This window comes from Hydractinia symbiolongicarpus, chromosome 6, assembly GCF_029227915.1.
Source record: "Hydractinia symbiolongicarpus strain clone_291-10 chromosome 6, HSymV2.1, whole genome shotgun sequence".
NCBI lineage: Eukaryota > Metazoa > Cnidaria > Hydrozoa > Anthoathecata > Hydractiniidae > Hydractinia > Hydractinia symbiolongicarpus.
The window spans coordinates 25,943,896-25,961,254 of NC_079880.1; the positions used below are offsets into that span (position 1 = coordinate 25,943,896).

A 17,359-nucleotide genomic window follows, 5' to 3' on the forward strand; every position below is an offset into this window, starting at 1 on the left:
AGAACAAAACTACTAAGCATGCGCAGTTATTTTTTTTTTTTGAAAAATTTGTGGCGAAATGTTTAGCCGTAAAATTTAAAAAATCAGAACGAATCTTCATTGAAAGATTTCAAAATAATTGCCTTGTTTTTAATACGCAAATAGTCTTACATTCAGTATTTTTTTTAATTCGGCGGATGGTTTTGTTTCTCGTAGAAATCAAAAAGCTATTTTGCAGCTAATTCTCAAACATGTACAACAATGACACAAATAATCTTGAATTGCAAACTCTTTTTCAGGATAAATTTCAAAGCGGGAAAGGATATATTTTCAATGAATGCAGCTATCTTGTTAAATTATCAAGCAAAAAACTAAAATCTTCTGTTGCTGAGGCCATGTGGTGCACGCCCTGGACAAAAGAAAAAGATAATGAAAAAAGTGAGGGACTCCAAACACTAGTGATGTTTTTAAATACCAGAAAGGCTATACGACGGAGGGTTCGCAAGTACCTTCGTAGAGGATTTTCATAATTATGCAGAAAAAATATGTTTGCATAAATTACATTATTTTACTGGATGTTTTTTTTGCATCAAAAAGTTGCATGTGATGTTATATACAGCTGCCCTAATGCTGCCATAATGCCATGATGTGATATGCAGCTGCAATAAAATTTTCCATGGTTCATCACTTTGCTGATGATACCAACCTAATATTTTTTGATAAGTCTTTAAAATCTCTTTCTAAAAGAATGAACATGGATCTAAGGTTACTTTTCCAATGGCTCAACGCCAACAAAATCTCTCTAAATGCAAGTAAAACTAAATATATCCTGTTTAAGCACAAGCTTAAACCAACAAACTATAACTTCAAATTATTCATGAACGGCAAGAAACTCTTCCCCAGTAACTGCATTAAGTACCTTTTGCGGTTAAACTCAAGAGGGCTAATGGAGCTATAGCTAAACTCTGACACCTTGTTCCACAAAGTGTTCTGAAAACTGTGTACCATGCTATATTTGGTAGCCATCTTCGTTACTGCAATGAAATTTGGGGCCAACCTGGTCATCACTATATTGATCGTATTTACTGTTTACAATGTGCAGTTAGGCTAATTTCTTTTGCACAATGCAGAATGACTTCTACCCCTCTTTTCTCTAATCTTAATATTTTAAAGCTTACTGATTTGGTCCACATGATAAATGTAATTTTTCTGTACAATTTATATCACAGAAAACTCCCAGAGGCACTTCTTGATACTTACAAAGTTGACTTTTACCACTCTTACCAGACTCGTGGATCTATTCTTGGTTTGATAAATCCCCCCACTGTGTAACTAAATCCTTCGGCTTGAACTCTATGCGATGTCAGTACATTTATTCATGGAATTTTTTTACAAAACTCCTTTCCTTCAACTCAACTAGTCTCTCTCACCTCTCCTAAACTAACTTCTTCTCTGATCCAGTTCTTTTTCTCATTGTACTGCTGAGTTTGTCATCATTTGTTTTTCTTTTAATATGTTACTGCGTTTTGCATATGTTTTTGTTTGTTTGTTTTGTTGTTTTGTTTTTGTATATTAAGGGTGGCCAGCATCTTGTCATAGCCGTAAGCTAACAATGCTGGTCTCCTTACAGTGATAGCCTAATTTTCTTCGTAAATTTGATATTTATTTGACTTTTACCTTATGTATGCTATTACTGTATAATAAATCTTCTTCTTCTTCTTCTTCTTCTTCTTCTTCTGCTGCTGCTTTAGCTGTAGCTAGCAAGTTATAGCTATAATTTTTTCCCAAGCTCATTACGCTTTTATGTTGCTAGGGTTATGTTATTCTCAACTCTAACTAGAGTACTTCTACTTTTTTCGCATATCTTATTTATTAGCTTAACAAAGCTATGGTTTTATTTCTGAATTGATGTTACATCACAAAACAAAGATAGATAGATGTGCATATTTTACATGGCTAGCCTCACAAATATCGAGGGATATACCCTGTCTATTATTTCCAGGAGGGGCCATGGATGGAGAGTCCTAGAGTAACATCCAATATATGGCACTCGAAACCCAATTAGGGTCCACGCTTTACCCTATCCCATGCAACGGCCCAATCAGTGTACCATCTCCTTAATTTTCCTCACTTGGCTTGGGTTAACCTGGGAAGGGGATATGGTAACCCATATTGAATCGCTGCCAAGGGGAATCGAACCCTGGTTTTTTGTGTCTTTTCTTCCATAAACTTTAAGGTTTCATCTACAAAATTCGTAGCAATTCGTTTTAAAAAACATTGTATATGCAATACGAATTTGCTTTTGCCATACAGTAATTAAATTCATATTAAAGTTTTCTAAAGTCGTATAAAATTCGTATGAGTTTTAAATTAAATTCGTATGAGTTTTAAATTAAATTCGTATGAGTTTTAAATTAAATTCGTATAAAAATTTAAGAATGAAGAACAGTGATAAAAGAGCTTCGTTATATCGCAATTTTAAAATTTAAGAACGAAAAGCGTTGATTAAAATGCTTCGTTAGATCGCATTTTTAAAGTTTAAGAATGAAAAGTGGCAATAGAAAAGCTTTGTTAGATCGCATTTTTTGATGCATAGTAACAAAAAGCGGCGATAGAAATGCCTCATTAGATTGTGTTTTAAAAGTTTAAGAACGAAAAGCGGTGAGAGATAATTATTTAATTTCACATTATAAGTTTAATCCTTTGAAATTTGCACGAACAGCGTTTAGAGATGGTTGTTTGTAAGTTCTAATCATTTCAAGTAATAAGAATGGCGTTTATATTGAAAATTAAATTTGCATGACCATTCCTTTAAAAACTTGTATCCCAATTCGTATTGGAAAATCTCAATTATTCATATGAAAATTTGTATAAAAATTTGTATAAGTAAGTATAACTAATTAACGCTATACGAATTGTATATAATTTTTATACAAATTATAAGCAATTAAATTTGTATGTATTCGTATAAAATGTCATATGAAATTTGTAGATGACCCCTAACTGAAAGTTCATTAAAATGTATTTTATCTCTTTTTAGTATTTGCATTGTGACTTTGTGATGGCTCTATATGGAATGAATGAATGATTTTGTGGATTCATAGTTAGGGGGCTGCAAGTTTTATTTCAGGTTGGGTGTTGAGTCACATATTTTATGCCACAAATTAGGCTCTAATAAATTTTGATTTGTTTATTTCATTGTAAAAGGTCCTTGTGCATATCCCCAGAAAGGTTGGAATATCTTCTTAGTTTAGTTGGGCCCTTAATACAAAAGCAGGATACTTGGAAGCAAAAGTCAATCAGTGCTCAAGAGTGTCTGATTCCAACGTAACATTTTTTATGTTTTTTAGGTTAGGTAAGTTGGTAACGTAAAGTACAGTTAGTAACGTAATTTTAAAAACGTGTACTGCAACAGGGAATTCCATGAGACGCAACACCTATTCATGTGTGCGTTTCATTGCACGCTAATTACGCTCTTTACTCGCGTAAAATAAAATTAAAAAAATTAATGAAGGAATTATAAAAGTTGATTTACTACAGCGTAGTTGATGTTGACGCTAAAGCTTACTTTAAGCATTTAACTATTAAAAACTCACGCATGTTGTTTTCTTCATGGAATTCCCTGTGCAATATCAATTACTTGAAGCACAAATATACTTGCACACTGGAATCTAAAACTGATAGCAACTGAATTTGAAACAACATGGAATTATACTCATTGCATTACATTATTGTTTCCCCCTTTTTTGATTTGGGACAGTGTGGAAGGGACAACAATAGTGGAATTTTAGAAAGTTTGTAAATAGGAGATTTTCTTGAAAATAATTCTATAAATATTCCATGCATCACTCCTACTTCGTTCCAAGTATTATACACAACATCTCGGACATTATACTCTTTACACATTTTATTATAAAAGCAATAATAATTACTAATTGCTAAATTATTCATAAACCACATAGCTTATTTAATGCAATTTTTTAAAAAACAATTGTTTATGTTCAAAAATGTTTACTGCCTCCTCTTTTTCAACATGCTGAATGTCAGGATTCTTTGATTTTTTGCGATTTTAAAACCTGGCGTTTATGAGCATTTATGAATGTTTTGAGCATTCAATAGGTACCAAAGTGAATTTCACTAGGCTTTATATTGAAATGCTCAAATAATAACACCCTTTGACATTCTTAAACCACAAGTGAGAACAGACCTCAACAATATAATGACACGGAAATACTAATCTAAGTACATACCTTGCTTATGCCACTTACCAAGTCAATGTATATAATAGTTTGATTTTTTGTTATATCTTTATTGAAAAAAAACAACTGATAACTGTAAATTAGTGTTGTTTGATGTGTCCAACTCTTATGCACAAACATGTTCATCATAGTTTTACAAACCAATTGAACATACAAACTGATGGTTCTGTCCTAGGAAACATTCTTACTGTTAATTTGGAGAATGAGATAGTCCTGAGACTATCTGATACTGTTAAATATTGGAACCACATATATATGACACCATAGCTTTTGATTGAGAAGGTATGTAAATAACGAATAGCAGCCATCAAAACATTCAGTGTACTTATGAAGTAGAGCAGAAAGGTTTAATTAAAACATGCACAGTATCTTTCTAAGTGCTACAAATATGACGGACCACTTGCTTGCCAGATGATTGCTCTACTCTGACTGTGCCATTGATCTAATGCTATCTTCCTGGCACATGTAGTTGACGAGTCAAGGTGAGACATAGGTATTTCTTGCGACATACCTTTTTACTAACACATGCCAACAAGATGTCACCGATTGATGCACAACCGGAGATTGAGTACCAACTGACAAATCAAATTTGCCACATTTGTTATCAATATTTAATTTTTTACTAGTGTGGACTATAAAGTTGGAAAGTTTAATAATGATCTTATCTCTAATTATATGCTAATAGAAATTGAAGGTCAGCATTTTTCACAAATTCCTGTATTTCGAATATTTAAATCATAAATATCTAAGAACTAAAAAAGCTTTTTACAAAACTCCAAAACATTATGTAATTTTTATCCTCTGTGACATATCAAAATAACTTTTAAGAGTGCAGAAAAATTTTCTGCTGGAGAAGAGGCCATCTTAACCATGTAAAGTAGGTGCAAACCATGTAAAGTAGGTGCAAACCATGTAAAGTAGGTGCAAATGCAAGTTAATTTTGCTTATCTTTCGAAATAGTTATGGGATATTTTTTCATGGTTATGGTTTCAATAATATGTACTTATATTTTAATTTTCAGAAAAAAACACAAAAGAAAACAAAAATGGAATTTTACACACCACTCTCATCAGATTTTACTATTGGAATGGAACCAAAGTCTACCCTAAAACGAGATCCAGTGATTGATCAGAAGGAGCAGAAACCACAACCGTTTTACTCATCTGATGTAGCAATATCAGCCGGTACAAATAAACCTTATCCTTCTGGGAAAAAAGGAGATGTTAAATTGCCTTCATTTTGGTGTACTGTTTGCAATGTACATCTTCAATTTCCAATACAGGCCTTACAGCATTTTACTGGGAAATCCCATATTTTCAAATTAGAGGTATTTATTGTGTGATTTTTTATTATTTTTTATTTTTTTTATTTTGGTAAAATTGTTGTGACTTAAGTAAGATTTCTTTATTAGGATATAAAATTATTACTTATTACACACCTAGGATTCAGTAAAGCGCGCAGCCTGATTAAAGGTTTTAAAAAGCACCAGCACCCAAATAAGCACCCGGTGACCAAATAAATGCCAACTGAATAAAACACCAAGCAAAAAAATGTTATATTGATATGTAGTAATTTTTACTATGGCATCCCATCCCCAGCAGATAAAGTAAATATTTTATCCCTAGAGGTCATTATGATCATTTAAAATGGCCGGTCAAGTCAATTTTTTTTATGTGTTAAAAAATTTAAAATTATTGTGAAAAAATATTGTTATTGACCAGGATTTTAAACACACTATAAATGCTTAGTAAAAGTTTTTAATTAAACTTTGTACGAATAGGATTAAACAAAACAGGCACATATTTTGCCAATTATACAACATTGGTACTTTTGCATCTACAATTTTTTAGGGTTTTAGATATCTGGTTACCATGTTGGTTTGCCATGATTTTAATTATAGTGTCAAAATTTTTTATTTCTCCTTTTCTGTTCAATTTGGGAAGTATTGTTTGCAGATATTTCTGTTAGCGAATCTAAATTTTGATTTTCTTAATGAAATGTGATATTTTAAGTTCTGGCTACCACCCGGAATCAAAAAAGTGGAATAGTTTTTTAAAGTTTGCTTGATAAAATTTTTTTGATACAATTTTTTATCAGGGATATGCAATAAATAAAAAATTACATTACTTTATAAAAAACATTTCTTTTAAAATATAGATAAAAAAGAAATGTTTAATTTGACCACTGGCAAGAAAAACGGTATATTAAGTAAATAATTTAAGTGATAATTTAAATGATCTAGTTGAAGCATCATGTAAATATGAATTGTTTGTTCGCTTAGAATTTGGGATGGTTATGCACTTTAGGTTTTGCTCTTTTCTCGTTGTGTAAATTTCTTGAGCATCTTTTCACTTGTGGAATGCATGATTGCTGGTCAATTTGACTATTTGTTTTTGTGTCCTGGAATGTCAAATTTCCATGCTGATCTCTATATTAATAATTACTGTATAATGTCTGTCAAAATACAGAAACACGAAATGTGATTTATAATACATGTGCCATGGGTTAACTACTAGTCTGATGTGATTTTTGAAAATGCAAGTATTAATTGTTGGTACACGTATTATTAAAATGTCACTTATCACTATCGTCTCTTATCAAATGTTCGTAACAAGCACCCATAGATTGAACCAACCAATTTGAATGAGCACCTAGCATTTTTTAATTTTGGCTTTACATTATAAAGACTATATAAGCTACAATACAGTGGCTCGTTAGAGATAGTTGAGAACTTTTGTTACTTAGGTGATATGTTGGGCAGTGAAGGGGGTATTGGTAGAAGTGTTACTTGCAGGATAGGTTCTGCTTGGAAAAAGTTCAGAGAGTTACTTCCTTTGTTGACTAGCAGAGTCCTGTCAATTGTGGTAAAAGGTAGGTTGTATGAGGCCTGTGTAAGAAGTGTTATGTTGTACGGTAGTGAGACATGGGCAGTGAAGCAGGAAGATCTTGACCGTTTAGAAAGGAATGATATGAGAATGGTTAGGTGGATGTGTAACGCCAGTCTGAGAGACAGAAAGAGTTCAGATGAGCTAAGAAGCAGGCTAAGTCTCCTTAGAATTAAAGATGTTATGCAGATAAGAAGATTGCACTGGCTGGGGCACTTGGAAAGAATGGAGGAGGATAATTGGGTAAGAAAGTGTAGAGACTTGATAGTTCCTGGGGCAAAGCCCAGAGGCAGACCGAGAAAGACTTGGCAGGAGGTTATAAGGACAGACTTGATAGAGAGGAAGTTGAGTTTAGATCTAACACAGTCTAGATCAGATTGGAAGAGGGTCATTAATATACCCCATCCAACCCATGCTAGCATGGAAAACGGACGTTAAGCCGAGAATGATGATGATGATAATGATGATGATGATGATGATGATGATGATGAATTTATCTGTAGACCATGGATATTAAATAATAATGAATTTTTTTCTGATATTATGAAATGAATATATAGCAATTTACTCTGTCTATTAGGTAAGAAATTGACATCGAACTATATTGTTTTTAAGTAAAGTATTTTAAGCAAACTTTTTGTTTACCTTTAAAGTTGATGAGGTTGTAGAGGAAGCAGGTAAATCTTAACCCTTATTGGTTCGCAGCATTTTCAAAGTCTAATAACTTTTTAAATACTGGATGAAATTACCTGAAATTTTGTGACTTTTCCTAACTTTTATTGGACTTACAGCAAATAAAAGAAATATTTCCAAAAATTGTCCTGTCAATGTCAGTTTGTCCTCTTTGACAGGTGGTCATATCAACTTTTTTATTGTAGTGCTAAAAATTAATGCTTTCTAAAATAACCGGTTGTATGAATATGGGATTATGTATGTGATAGTGACAAAATGTAATGTAAATAGTTTAAAAAAAGATAAAAGGACAAGAATTTCCAAGAAAGACATATTTTCTTCAACCATTGTCTCATTATGACATCATCACTTCCTGTGATGACATGTCAACCTAAATATTTTGTCACTAATTCAGTCACAACATAATTGATGCTTCTTTGTGCCAAGTTTTGTCACTTGAAACCAAACTAAACAAAAGTTACATCCCGCGGGCACTTTATGCCCCCCATACTTACAAGGGTCAAAAAAGCCCATACCAAATAGGGTTAAAAAATACTTCAACAAAACACAAAAGGTCTGTTATAGAGGTTTCAACAAAAACAATCTAAAGGTTTTTGCTAAATAACGTGAATAATAATAATTAAAATGGCTGTGAAGGTCTTCATCAAAATGTTTTTTATTACAAGAACTTAGATAGGAAGACCTCCTTCCCTTATTTGCATTTTTACATACTGGAATTGTTTCGTAATATGTTAATAAATAGACATGTATTTTGTTTTTAGCATTTAAAATACATAAGCATTTTTCCTACTTCAAAATACATTTAACGTTCATTATTCAAATCTTCTTTTTCTTGATAAATACAAACTTACTTTAATGCATTGGACATTTTTGTATGCATCAAGGAAATTGACTTTTATGCTTTATCTTTTTAATATTTTGACCCTCAAAATATGCTTATGGTATATGTTGATTCTTATCCACTTGCGCTATGAAAGGATGTTTCTAATTAATCTGGATTACTCCAATTTATGGTTACATGAAGCGCTTAAAAAAGCTAAATTGATCCTCTGTTACAAATTAATGTGAAAAACAAATTAATGTGTATAAGGCCAATTTTTCACCTTGCACTATTTTGTATGATACTAGTAGTAATATAAGAAAACTAAAATAGTTTGCTCTTAACGTCTATCTGTGTATTAAATTTTCTCCATAGAATCGCGGTCATCATTCTAACAACAAATGGAACACTGAAAGTCAGAGAAAACGATTTCAAGTGAAATCTACTCAAAGTAGTAAGAGTGCTACTGTTACGAAAGGAGGATATGATTCATGGTATAAAAGGCCTGCATCATATCAGGACTTTTCTAAGAATGAGCCTGCTGCTAAAATACAGAAACTTGTTCCAAAATCTTCAGAGGAGATATTGGACAAAGAATTGCTCTGCAATGATTGCGAGGTTATGTTTACTTCTTCCTGGCAGGCTCATCAGCATTTTAAAGGTAAAAAGCATTCCTTGATAGCAGCTTCAAAAGCAGCTACAAGTTATGAAAAAGTACCCTTAACTTGCCATCAGGGGAAGAAAGAAGATCTTAATAAGTTTCACTGCCAATATTGTGATATTTCGTTGAACTCGTATGAGCAGTTCAAGCAACATTGCAATGGTATCCGCCACAAACACAAAATGGGTGAAATAAAGCAATTGCCAGATTGGTGGATGGGTAGGTGGAAGCATGCTCTTTAGCATGTTCTTTCTTCTATGTGTTACTAACTGCAGTCTTTCTATTTCACATCAGCACTCAAGAATTGCCAATATGCATGCAGATTTCTTAATGTAGCAGGCAACTAAATAATTTTTTGCTGATTTAAAAAATCTAATTCGAAAAACTGCAATTGAATTTTTGTGTTGATGCTTATTGCATAAACATGAAAAAAAAAATCATTATATAAGTAAAACTGTCACTGATTTACATTTGCTAATTTTATGTTTCAAATGCTCACAGCATTGACTTTCTCAAAATTTTGTTGGTTTGCTTTTACTGCACGTTATTAACTTTTGTTTGTATTATAATTCAACAATACCTTCATATGGATTTTATGATTTTTTAAACTTTTTTAAAGAAACTATGGGACTAATTCAACTTTGTACGACCATTTCATAGTTTAAAATAAAGCATGTTAATATTTTATTTAAACATTTCGTAAGCCCTAAACATCATTGACATTTTAGTAACAAAGTATGGCAATGTTTAAAATCTTATACACTATGGTTTTATATAACTAAGTATGGTAGAAGTGTATTATGAAGATTATCTGCTAGCGATTTTTAACAATTTTTCCAGAAATTTGCACCGAGTTGCATTATCTTTCAGTGGAATGAATGAGGGAATTTTTGGTCCTGTTGTTATAGCATGATCCTATATTAACACGTATCTTATCTTTTAACAATATATATCTCATTAACCCATATCCTCCTGACCCCTTATTGATATGACTAAAATGCTGTTAAAATATAAAAAAAAATACACATTGTCATATTTTAGTATAAACTGTCAAAACACATTTATACATAACCTAAACATCACCTTACTGTGTTAAAGTATGGTGATGTTAAATTTTGTTAAAGCATATAATGCTTTAACGAAATTCAACTTTAGTTTAGCGTTTAGATGTCAGCACTTAATTAATGCTTGATCTCCATGAAATAATTGTATTGAATAGTATTTTGATTGACTGTTGAAAATTATCCAATGCAATTTAACATAAAAAGTGTTTAGAATTGTTTTTGTATAGAAGTTCCAGACAGGAAATAAAACATTTCAGTCTGAAGATGATACCACAAGTGAATAACTATAATAAAATGACAGTTATTTATGATGTGAAACATATCACTCCTTCAGATACAAAACTTTTCAACTTTTTTTTTAACTAAATTGTATCCCAATTACTTAACAAACATTTTTGTCAGGTCCAATAAAATACCAAGTTTCGGTCATTTCATTTCGGGTCCTTTATCTATTTACTCTACTAAAAGAAAGTTGTTTTGATTATTTTTAAGTCATCAAATTCGTCATTTGAATTTAGCATTTTCACCATTGAGACAACTTTTTTTATTGTGTGCTAATGAATCGAAACATTGTAAACAATGAAATGATTTTGTTTGTTTGCTTGTGCAACATTTTATTATATCAATTTTTTTTATTGTCTAGTTTTTTTCTGTTTTTTTTTTCTGGAAATCTTACCACAGTGTTGTATCTATTTAAATCAAGCTTTTTTATTTTGGATTTAGAACAACAAAATGGATATGATGCAACAAATACAAAAAAAGGAAGTGGAAAAGGCATAACAGGTCAATACAATTGTGATGTTTGCGATGTTTTGTTGAATTCACAGTTGCAGCTTAGTCAACACTTAATCAGCCCAAGACATAAAGCTAACAAAGATTTTAAAACGTCTGGAAGAGGAAGAGGTCTGTGCCTGCAATATTATTTGATGAGTGTCATTTTTGACCTGTTTAAGGTCAAAATATTGCATTGGGGAATTGTAAAGCTAACAATTTTTTTTGCTTAGGCAACTGCAACTTATTTAGTTTTTACACCCGGGAGCGGCCGTTATGGTGAAGGGTCTCCTTAAGAGACAAGAGAGGAGTTAAACGTTCTCCACCATACCTTAGTTTAAAGGGGCGATTGTGGAAGTCCCATGAAATGCCACATAGTGATGGTGTCACTTTAAAAAACACCCAGTCCGGTCTGGAACTGGAACTGTATGGAGTGAAGGTGTCGCGCACGGTAGGACAGATGTCAGATGTGAGCATCGTCAGACCATTACCCAGCTATCACATCACAAGGTAGATAACACTAGGTTGAGGATGGCTAGTGTAAATGTTGGTACTCTGAGAGGTAGAGCAGGTGAAGTAGTTAAAATATTAGAACGTAGATCTGTTGATATGTGTTGTGTTCAGGAAGTTAGGTGGAGAGGAGCTTCAGTGAGATTTATGGAAGGTAGGAGGGCAAGGTATAAGCTTTTTTGGATTGGTAATAGTCATGGATATGGAGGAGTTGGCATATTCGTTGCAGAGAAGTGGGTAGAAAAAGTAATAGATGTTATGCGTGTTAATAGTCGTATTATAGTGATAAAGTTTTTGATAGGTAATAGGATTGTCACTTTTCTGTCAGTTTATGCTCCACAGTGTGGACACAGTGAGGAAGATAAAGATAAGTTTTATGATGAGTTAATAGCAGTCACATCAAAGTTTGGAGACACTGAACTTGTCATGGTGGGCGGCGACTTTAATGGTCATGTTGGGAAGTCATCTGAAGGTTATAGAGGTGTGCATGGAGGCTATGGATTTGGGAGCAGAAATAAGGAAGGGGAGAGATTGCTTGAGTTTGGAATGGCAACGGACATGGTGGTTTGCAACACATCATTCAGTAAGAGACAGAGTAGGCTGATAACATATGAGTCAGGTGGTTGTAAGACACAGATAGATTACTTCCTGGTTAGAAAGTCAGACAAGAAAGTGGTGATGTTTCCCAGCATAGGTTGCTGGTTTGTGATGTTATCTTGAAGAGTGTTAAAGAAGCCAAGGGAAAGTACAGGCCCCGTCGAAAAATCTGGAAGCTGAAGGAAGAGATTGTAGCAAGACATTTTAGTGCAAAAGTTCAGCAGTTAGCCTACAATAATCAATGTGATAGTGACAATGTTGAAAGTACTTGGACTACTTTGAAGAATTGTCTTCTAGAAGCTTCAGATGATACCTGTGGGTGGACGAAAGGACCAGCTAGACATAGACAGACCTGGTGGTGGAATAATGAGGTTGACCAGTGTATAAAGGAAAAGAGGAAACTTTGGAAAGAGTGGAAGTCAGGTGGTAGTAAAAATATTTACTTAGAAGCTAAGCGTCGCGCTCGTACAGCAGTGTATAAGGCAAAATCAGAAGCAGAGAGAAACAGATTTGCAGATGTGTTAAGAAGGGAAGACCAGCGCAATGAGGTATTCAAGATAGCAAAGCAAATGAAGAAGACTAATCAAGATATTGTAGGTGAGAAGTGTATACGTAATGATGAAGGTGTTTTGGCTAGCACAGAGGAGGAGAAAAGGGTAGCTTGGAAGAATCATTATCAGAGGTTGCTTAACACTGAGTTTGATTGGGACGAGGATAATTTGTCTTATGATGATGTCGTAGAAGGGCCAGCTATGCAGATCAAGACAGAATGGGTAGTGGGGGCTATTAGGAAATTGAAGATTGGCAAGGCTGCAGGAGTATCAGGTATTGTTGCAGAGATGGTAAAAGCATCTGGATATATCGGAGTTGAGCTTATTACAAGTCTTGCTAACCAGATTATAAAGGATGGTGTTATTCCGAGTGAGTGGCAGTCAAGTGTAATAGTGAATTGTTTCAAGGGAAAGGGTGATGCATTAGAAAGGGGTAACTATAGAGGTTTGAAGTTGGTTGATCAAGTAATGAAAGTTATTGAAAGAGTGATTGATAAGTTACTTAGAGAAAGAATTGATATAAATAAGATGCAATTTGGTTTTGTTCCAGGGCGTGGCACTACAGATGCAATATTTTTACTCAGACAGCTTCAGGAAAAGTATTTGGGAAAGAGAAAGAATCTCTATTTTGCCTTTGTATATTTAGAGAAAGCTTTTGATAGAGTGCCACGTAAAGTTATTTGGTGGGCTATGAGAAAATTAGGTGTGGATGAGTGGCTAGTTACGATGGTACAGTCTATGTACAGCAATGCTAGAAGTCGTGTCAGGATTAACGATTCACTTAGTGATGAATTTAGTGTAAATGTTGGTGTACATCAGGGTTCTGTACTTAGTCCTTTGTTGTTTATTCTAGTCTTAGAAGCGCTGTCGATGGAGTTCAGAACAGGTTGTCCATGGGAGTTATTGTATGCAGATGATTTGGTTCTCATAGCAGAGTCGATGGAAGAATTAGTTGAAAAGTTTGAGAAGTGGAAGAAAGGACTAGAAGAGAAAGGGCTGAAGGTAAACACAGCAAAGTCTAAAGTCATGATAAGTAGCATTGCAGCTAAGTGTGACCTTGTAGTTGGAAAGTGGCCTTGTGGAGTTTGCAGGAAAGGGGTTGGTAGTAACTCAATTTTTTGTCAGACTTGCAAGCATTGGGTACATAAGAAGTGCAGTAGTATTAGTGGAAGGTTAAGAGCTGACATACAGTTTGTATGCAAGCGTTGCAAAGGTGAGATTATAGAGAATGAAGTATTTCCAGCTTTAATGATGTACAACAGTGGCTCGTTAGAGATAGTTAAGAACTTCTGTTACTTAGGTGATATGTTGGGCAGTGAAGGGGGTGTTGGAAGAAGTGTTACTTGCAGGATAGGTTCTGCTTGGAAAAAGTTTAGAGAGTTACTTCCTTTATTGACTAGCAGAGTCCTGTCAATTGAGGTAAAAGATAGGTTGTATGAGGCCTGTGTAAGAAGTGTTATGTTGTACGGTAGTGAGACATGGGCAGTGAAGCAGGAAGATCTTGACCGTTTAGAAAGGAATGATATGAGAATGGTTAGGTGGATGTGTAATGCCAGCCTGAGAGACAGAAAGAGTTCAGATGAGCTAAGAAGCAGGCTAAGTCTCCGTAGAATTAAAGATGTTATGCAGATAAGAAGATTGAATTGGCTGGGGCACTTGGAAAGAATGGAGGAGGATAATTGGGTAAGAAAGTGTAGAGACTTGATGGTTCCTGGGGCAAAGCCCAGAGCCAGACCGAGAAAGACTTGGCAGGAGGTTATAAGGACAGACTTGATAGAGAGGAAGTTGAGTTTAGATCTAACACAGTCTAGATCAGATTGGAAGAGAGTAATTAATATACCCCGTCCAACCCATGCTAGCATGGAAAACGGACGTTAAGCCGAGAATGATGATGATGAATGATTACAGGCCCGACCAACCCTAATTTTCACAAAAACAAAAAAATTATAATATCAAGCAAAAAGTTAATAATAATTTTTGCAAAAAAAACAAATTTTCTCATCCCATCTCCTGAAAATATAATGAGTTTATTAATGATGTTATATTTTGTTGGTTGAATGTCAATCTACACTTATACTAAACAAGGGGAGTCAATAACGTTACTTTAGGACCACTGTTGTTAAGGCCACTTGCAGTTGATTTCTTGTTCATGGTAATTTGTTGCGTTGGAACTAAAATGCGCCATGCACTAATTTTGTAATCACAAAAATAGTTCTGTGGTTAAAAACAAAAGTTTAAATTTTTATGTGTTTTATAACAAAATTAGCTACTTTCGCTAAAAAAGTTATAACACAAGTGTAAAACAGGATAGATTATTATTGTTGTGACACCCTCCTTCGTTGTTGTTTTTTATTATTTTTTTTATTGTTGTCCCAACCATACATTCTCAATAAAATTATTTTATTTCGCCGATCGACCAACCATAAGCTACCATCCACTTCGCTTGTAGAACAACTAATTAAGTTGGAGTCGCTTTAGTAATACCTACAATATTTTTACTGTAAGAAGTATTCTGCCAAAACCATTTTAATTGACTTCCTTTTGCAACTGTTATAATTTCTGGCATGTTTGCCAAAATCTTCTCTAAGTCGCTTACTCTGACCGACATGCATTTTCTCTTCAAAGCTTTTTATTACTTTAAAAAAAGATCATTCAGTTTAATGTATTATTTCTCAAGTTGAGAAATCGCCAATGCTGATTAGAAGCCGAAGATGGATAATTTTTGTACATATTATTGTTTTTCTAAGTCTGACTTGCACACCTAAATTTTCCTAAACTTTCTTAAATATTAAAATTTTAAAGCTCTGTTTGCCCTGTAGCAGGTACTAAAATTTTTTTTTGAAGATGGAGCATGAACAAACAGAACTTGGTAGATTTTGTGTGAGGTTGAGGAAAGTTAAAATTTGTCTTATTATAGCACGTTCTTAACTTCTTACTTACTAGTGATTGACAATAAGTTTAGCAGATGCTTTTTGTATGATTTCAGAACAAAAAACAAAATTCGCTTTGAACGTCACTCCATTTTTTAAGGCAATTACTCGATACAATCCTTTTTTTAAAGCATTAACCCCTATCAAAACTCTTTAAAAAAAACACATCTAGATAACTAGAAATTTGATTCGTATGAAATTTTTAGTTGATAAAATATCTGCTGCGTTCTACATTTTCAGTGTAAAAAACTAATCAGAAAACCAATTTTTCTTGGTGCTAAAAGTCTAAGGAACACTAAACTTACCACATTTGTCAATTTCAAATGATTTGTTGCTACTTTTTTTAGGCAATCAAAGAGGTCGAGGCTCAGTCAGAGGACAGTCACATAAAACAAAACCGTTTCGTGGAAGAGGAAGTTTTTCTGGCCAAAATCAGCGAGGTATAAATGTTATCTGATTTCGCTTTAAAAGTAACTATATGATCCTTTTCTGTGTTACGTAATTCATTTTTAGGGAGTGATGTAAGGTATGCAAGAGGCACCCGGGAAAGACCTAATAATAGTTATCAACAAATCCGTACAGAAAACAGAGGAGACCGATATAACAAAGCAGTTTCAGCACATACTAGTGAATCCACGTTTGAAAAAAATAGCAATTTTGTTACACCTTCCACATTTTATAACGATGTATATAACAAGTACAATGAAAATCAAAGTTTCGCAAATTCTTGGTATAATAATACGGTACCAAGTTTTCAAAGTTCTCAAAGTTGGTCAGGAAACTTTAGTAATACAGATTCTGGTAGGCAAACAGCTGATGTTACTAGTACCAGTTTTTTCACTCAACAACCAGCCCCACAAAGTAACGACTTTTTGTACGATTCGTTTTACTTGTGAAATGTCATACATGCTACAATTTTATTATATTATTTTTATTTTTTGGCTCTAGCAGCTTATATTCAAAAACTGTCTTTATTTGTTTCCTTGAGATCAGTGATGGCGGATTAAAAATTGTCACATTGTAAAAAACTAGGTCAAAATAAATTTTGGAAATTTATTGCTTTTTGCATTTTGTATTAAAATTGGTGTCTGGAGTGAAACGTCAGGAGTCTTCATTTATAACTTTGTGAAAAAAAACTCCCTAAATAGAGAAGGTAAAATGCTGGGCCTTACAGCAGTGTTTAAAAGGAGAAAGTTTGTGCAGGAAGTTAAGGTTTGCTGCATGGGTGTTTTGATCTAAAAAAGTCTTTTTTTTTTTTGCAGAACTACGGTACCTTTCATAGTAGTTCCGTTCCCATACAATTTTAAAAGCACATTTCAAAACACATGCTGGTACATAACAAATAATACATAATACATATTGTTATAATACATAACAAAGTTGAAAGTAAAAAAGACTTGTCATAATAATAAGTTTTTTCCTTGTCGTATTCAAAATCTGCATGATCTTTTTCGAATTTTTGTCTCTTAAGCTGGTACGTGCAAGGACCACTTCCCCTTTTTTTTTCCAACGGCTTTTGTCCACTCTTTGTGCAGACAGGACTTTCCAAACGGTTTGCTTATTCAGTAAAACCAGCATTTTACAGTTAAAAAAAACTTTAAAAATGCTCATGATCTAAGATGTAATAAGTCTGTTTTTA

At 33.5% G+C, this 17,359-nt stretch overlaps 1 protein-coding gene across 1 annotated transcript; it reads left to right on the plus strand.

Moving 5' to 3' along the window:
* The first annotated feature begins 3,714 nt into the window (after window positions 1–3,714).
* Window positions 3,715–16,776, plus strand: LOC130647858 (zinc finger protein 346-like). The gene is made up of 6 exons (XM_057453849.1): window positions 3,715–5,119; window positions 5,160–5,565; window positions 9,012–9,516; window positions 11,085–11,264; window positions 16,068–16,160; window positions 16,234–16,776. The coding sequence occupies exons 2-6, from the start codon at window positions 5,236–5,238 to the stop codon at window positions 16,614–16,616; spliced, it is 1,491 nt and encodes a 496-aa protein (XP_057309832.1). The 5' UTR covers window positions 3,715–5,119; window positions 5,160–5,235; the 3' UTR covers window positions 16,617–16,776.
* The last annotated feature ends 583 nt before the right edge of the window (window positions 16,777–17,359 follow it).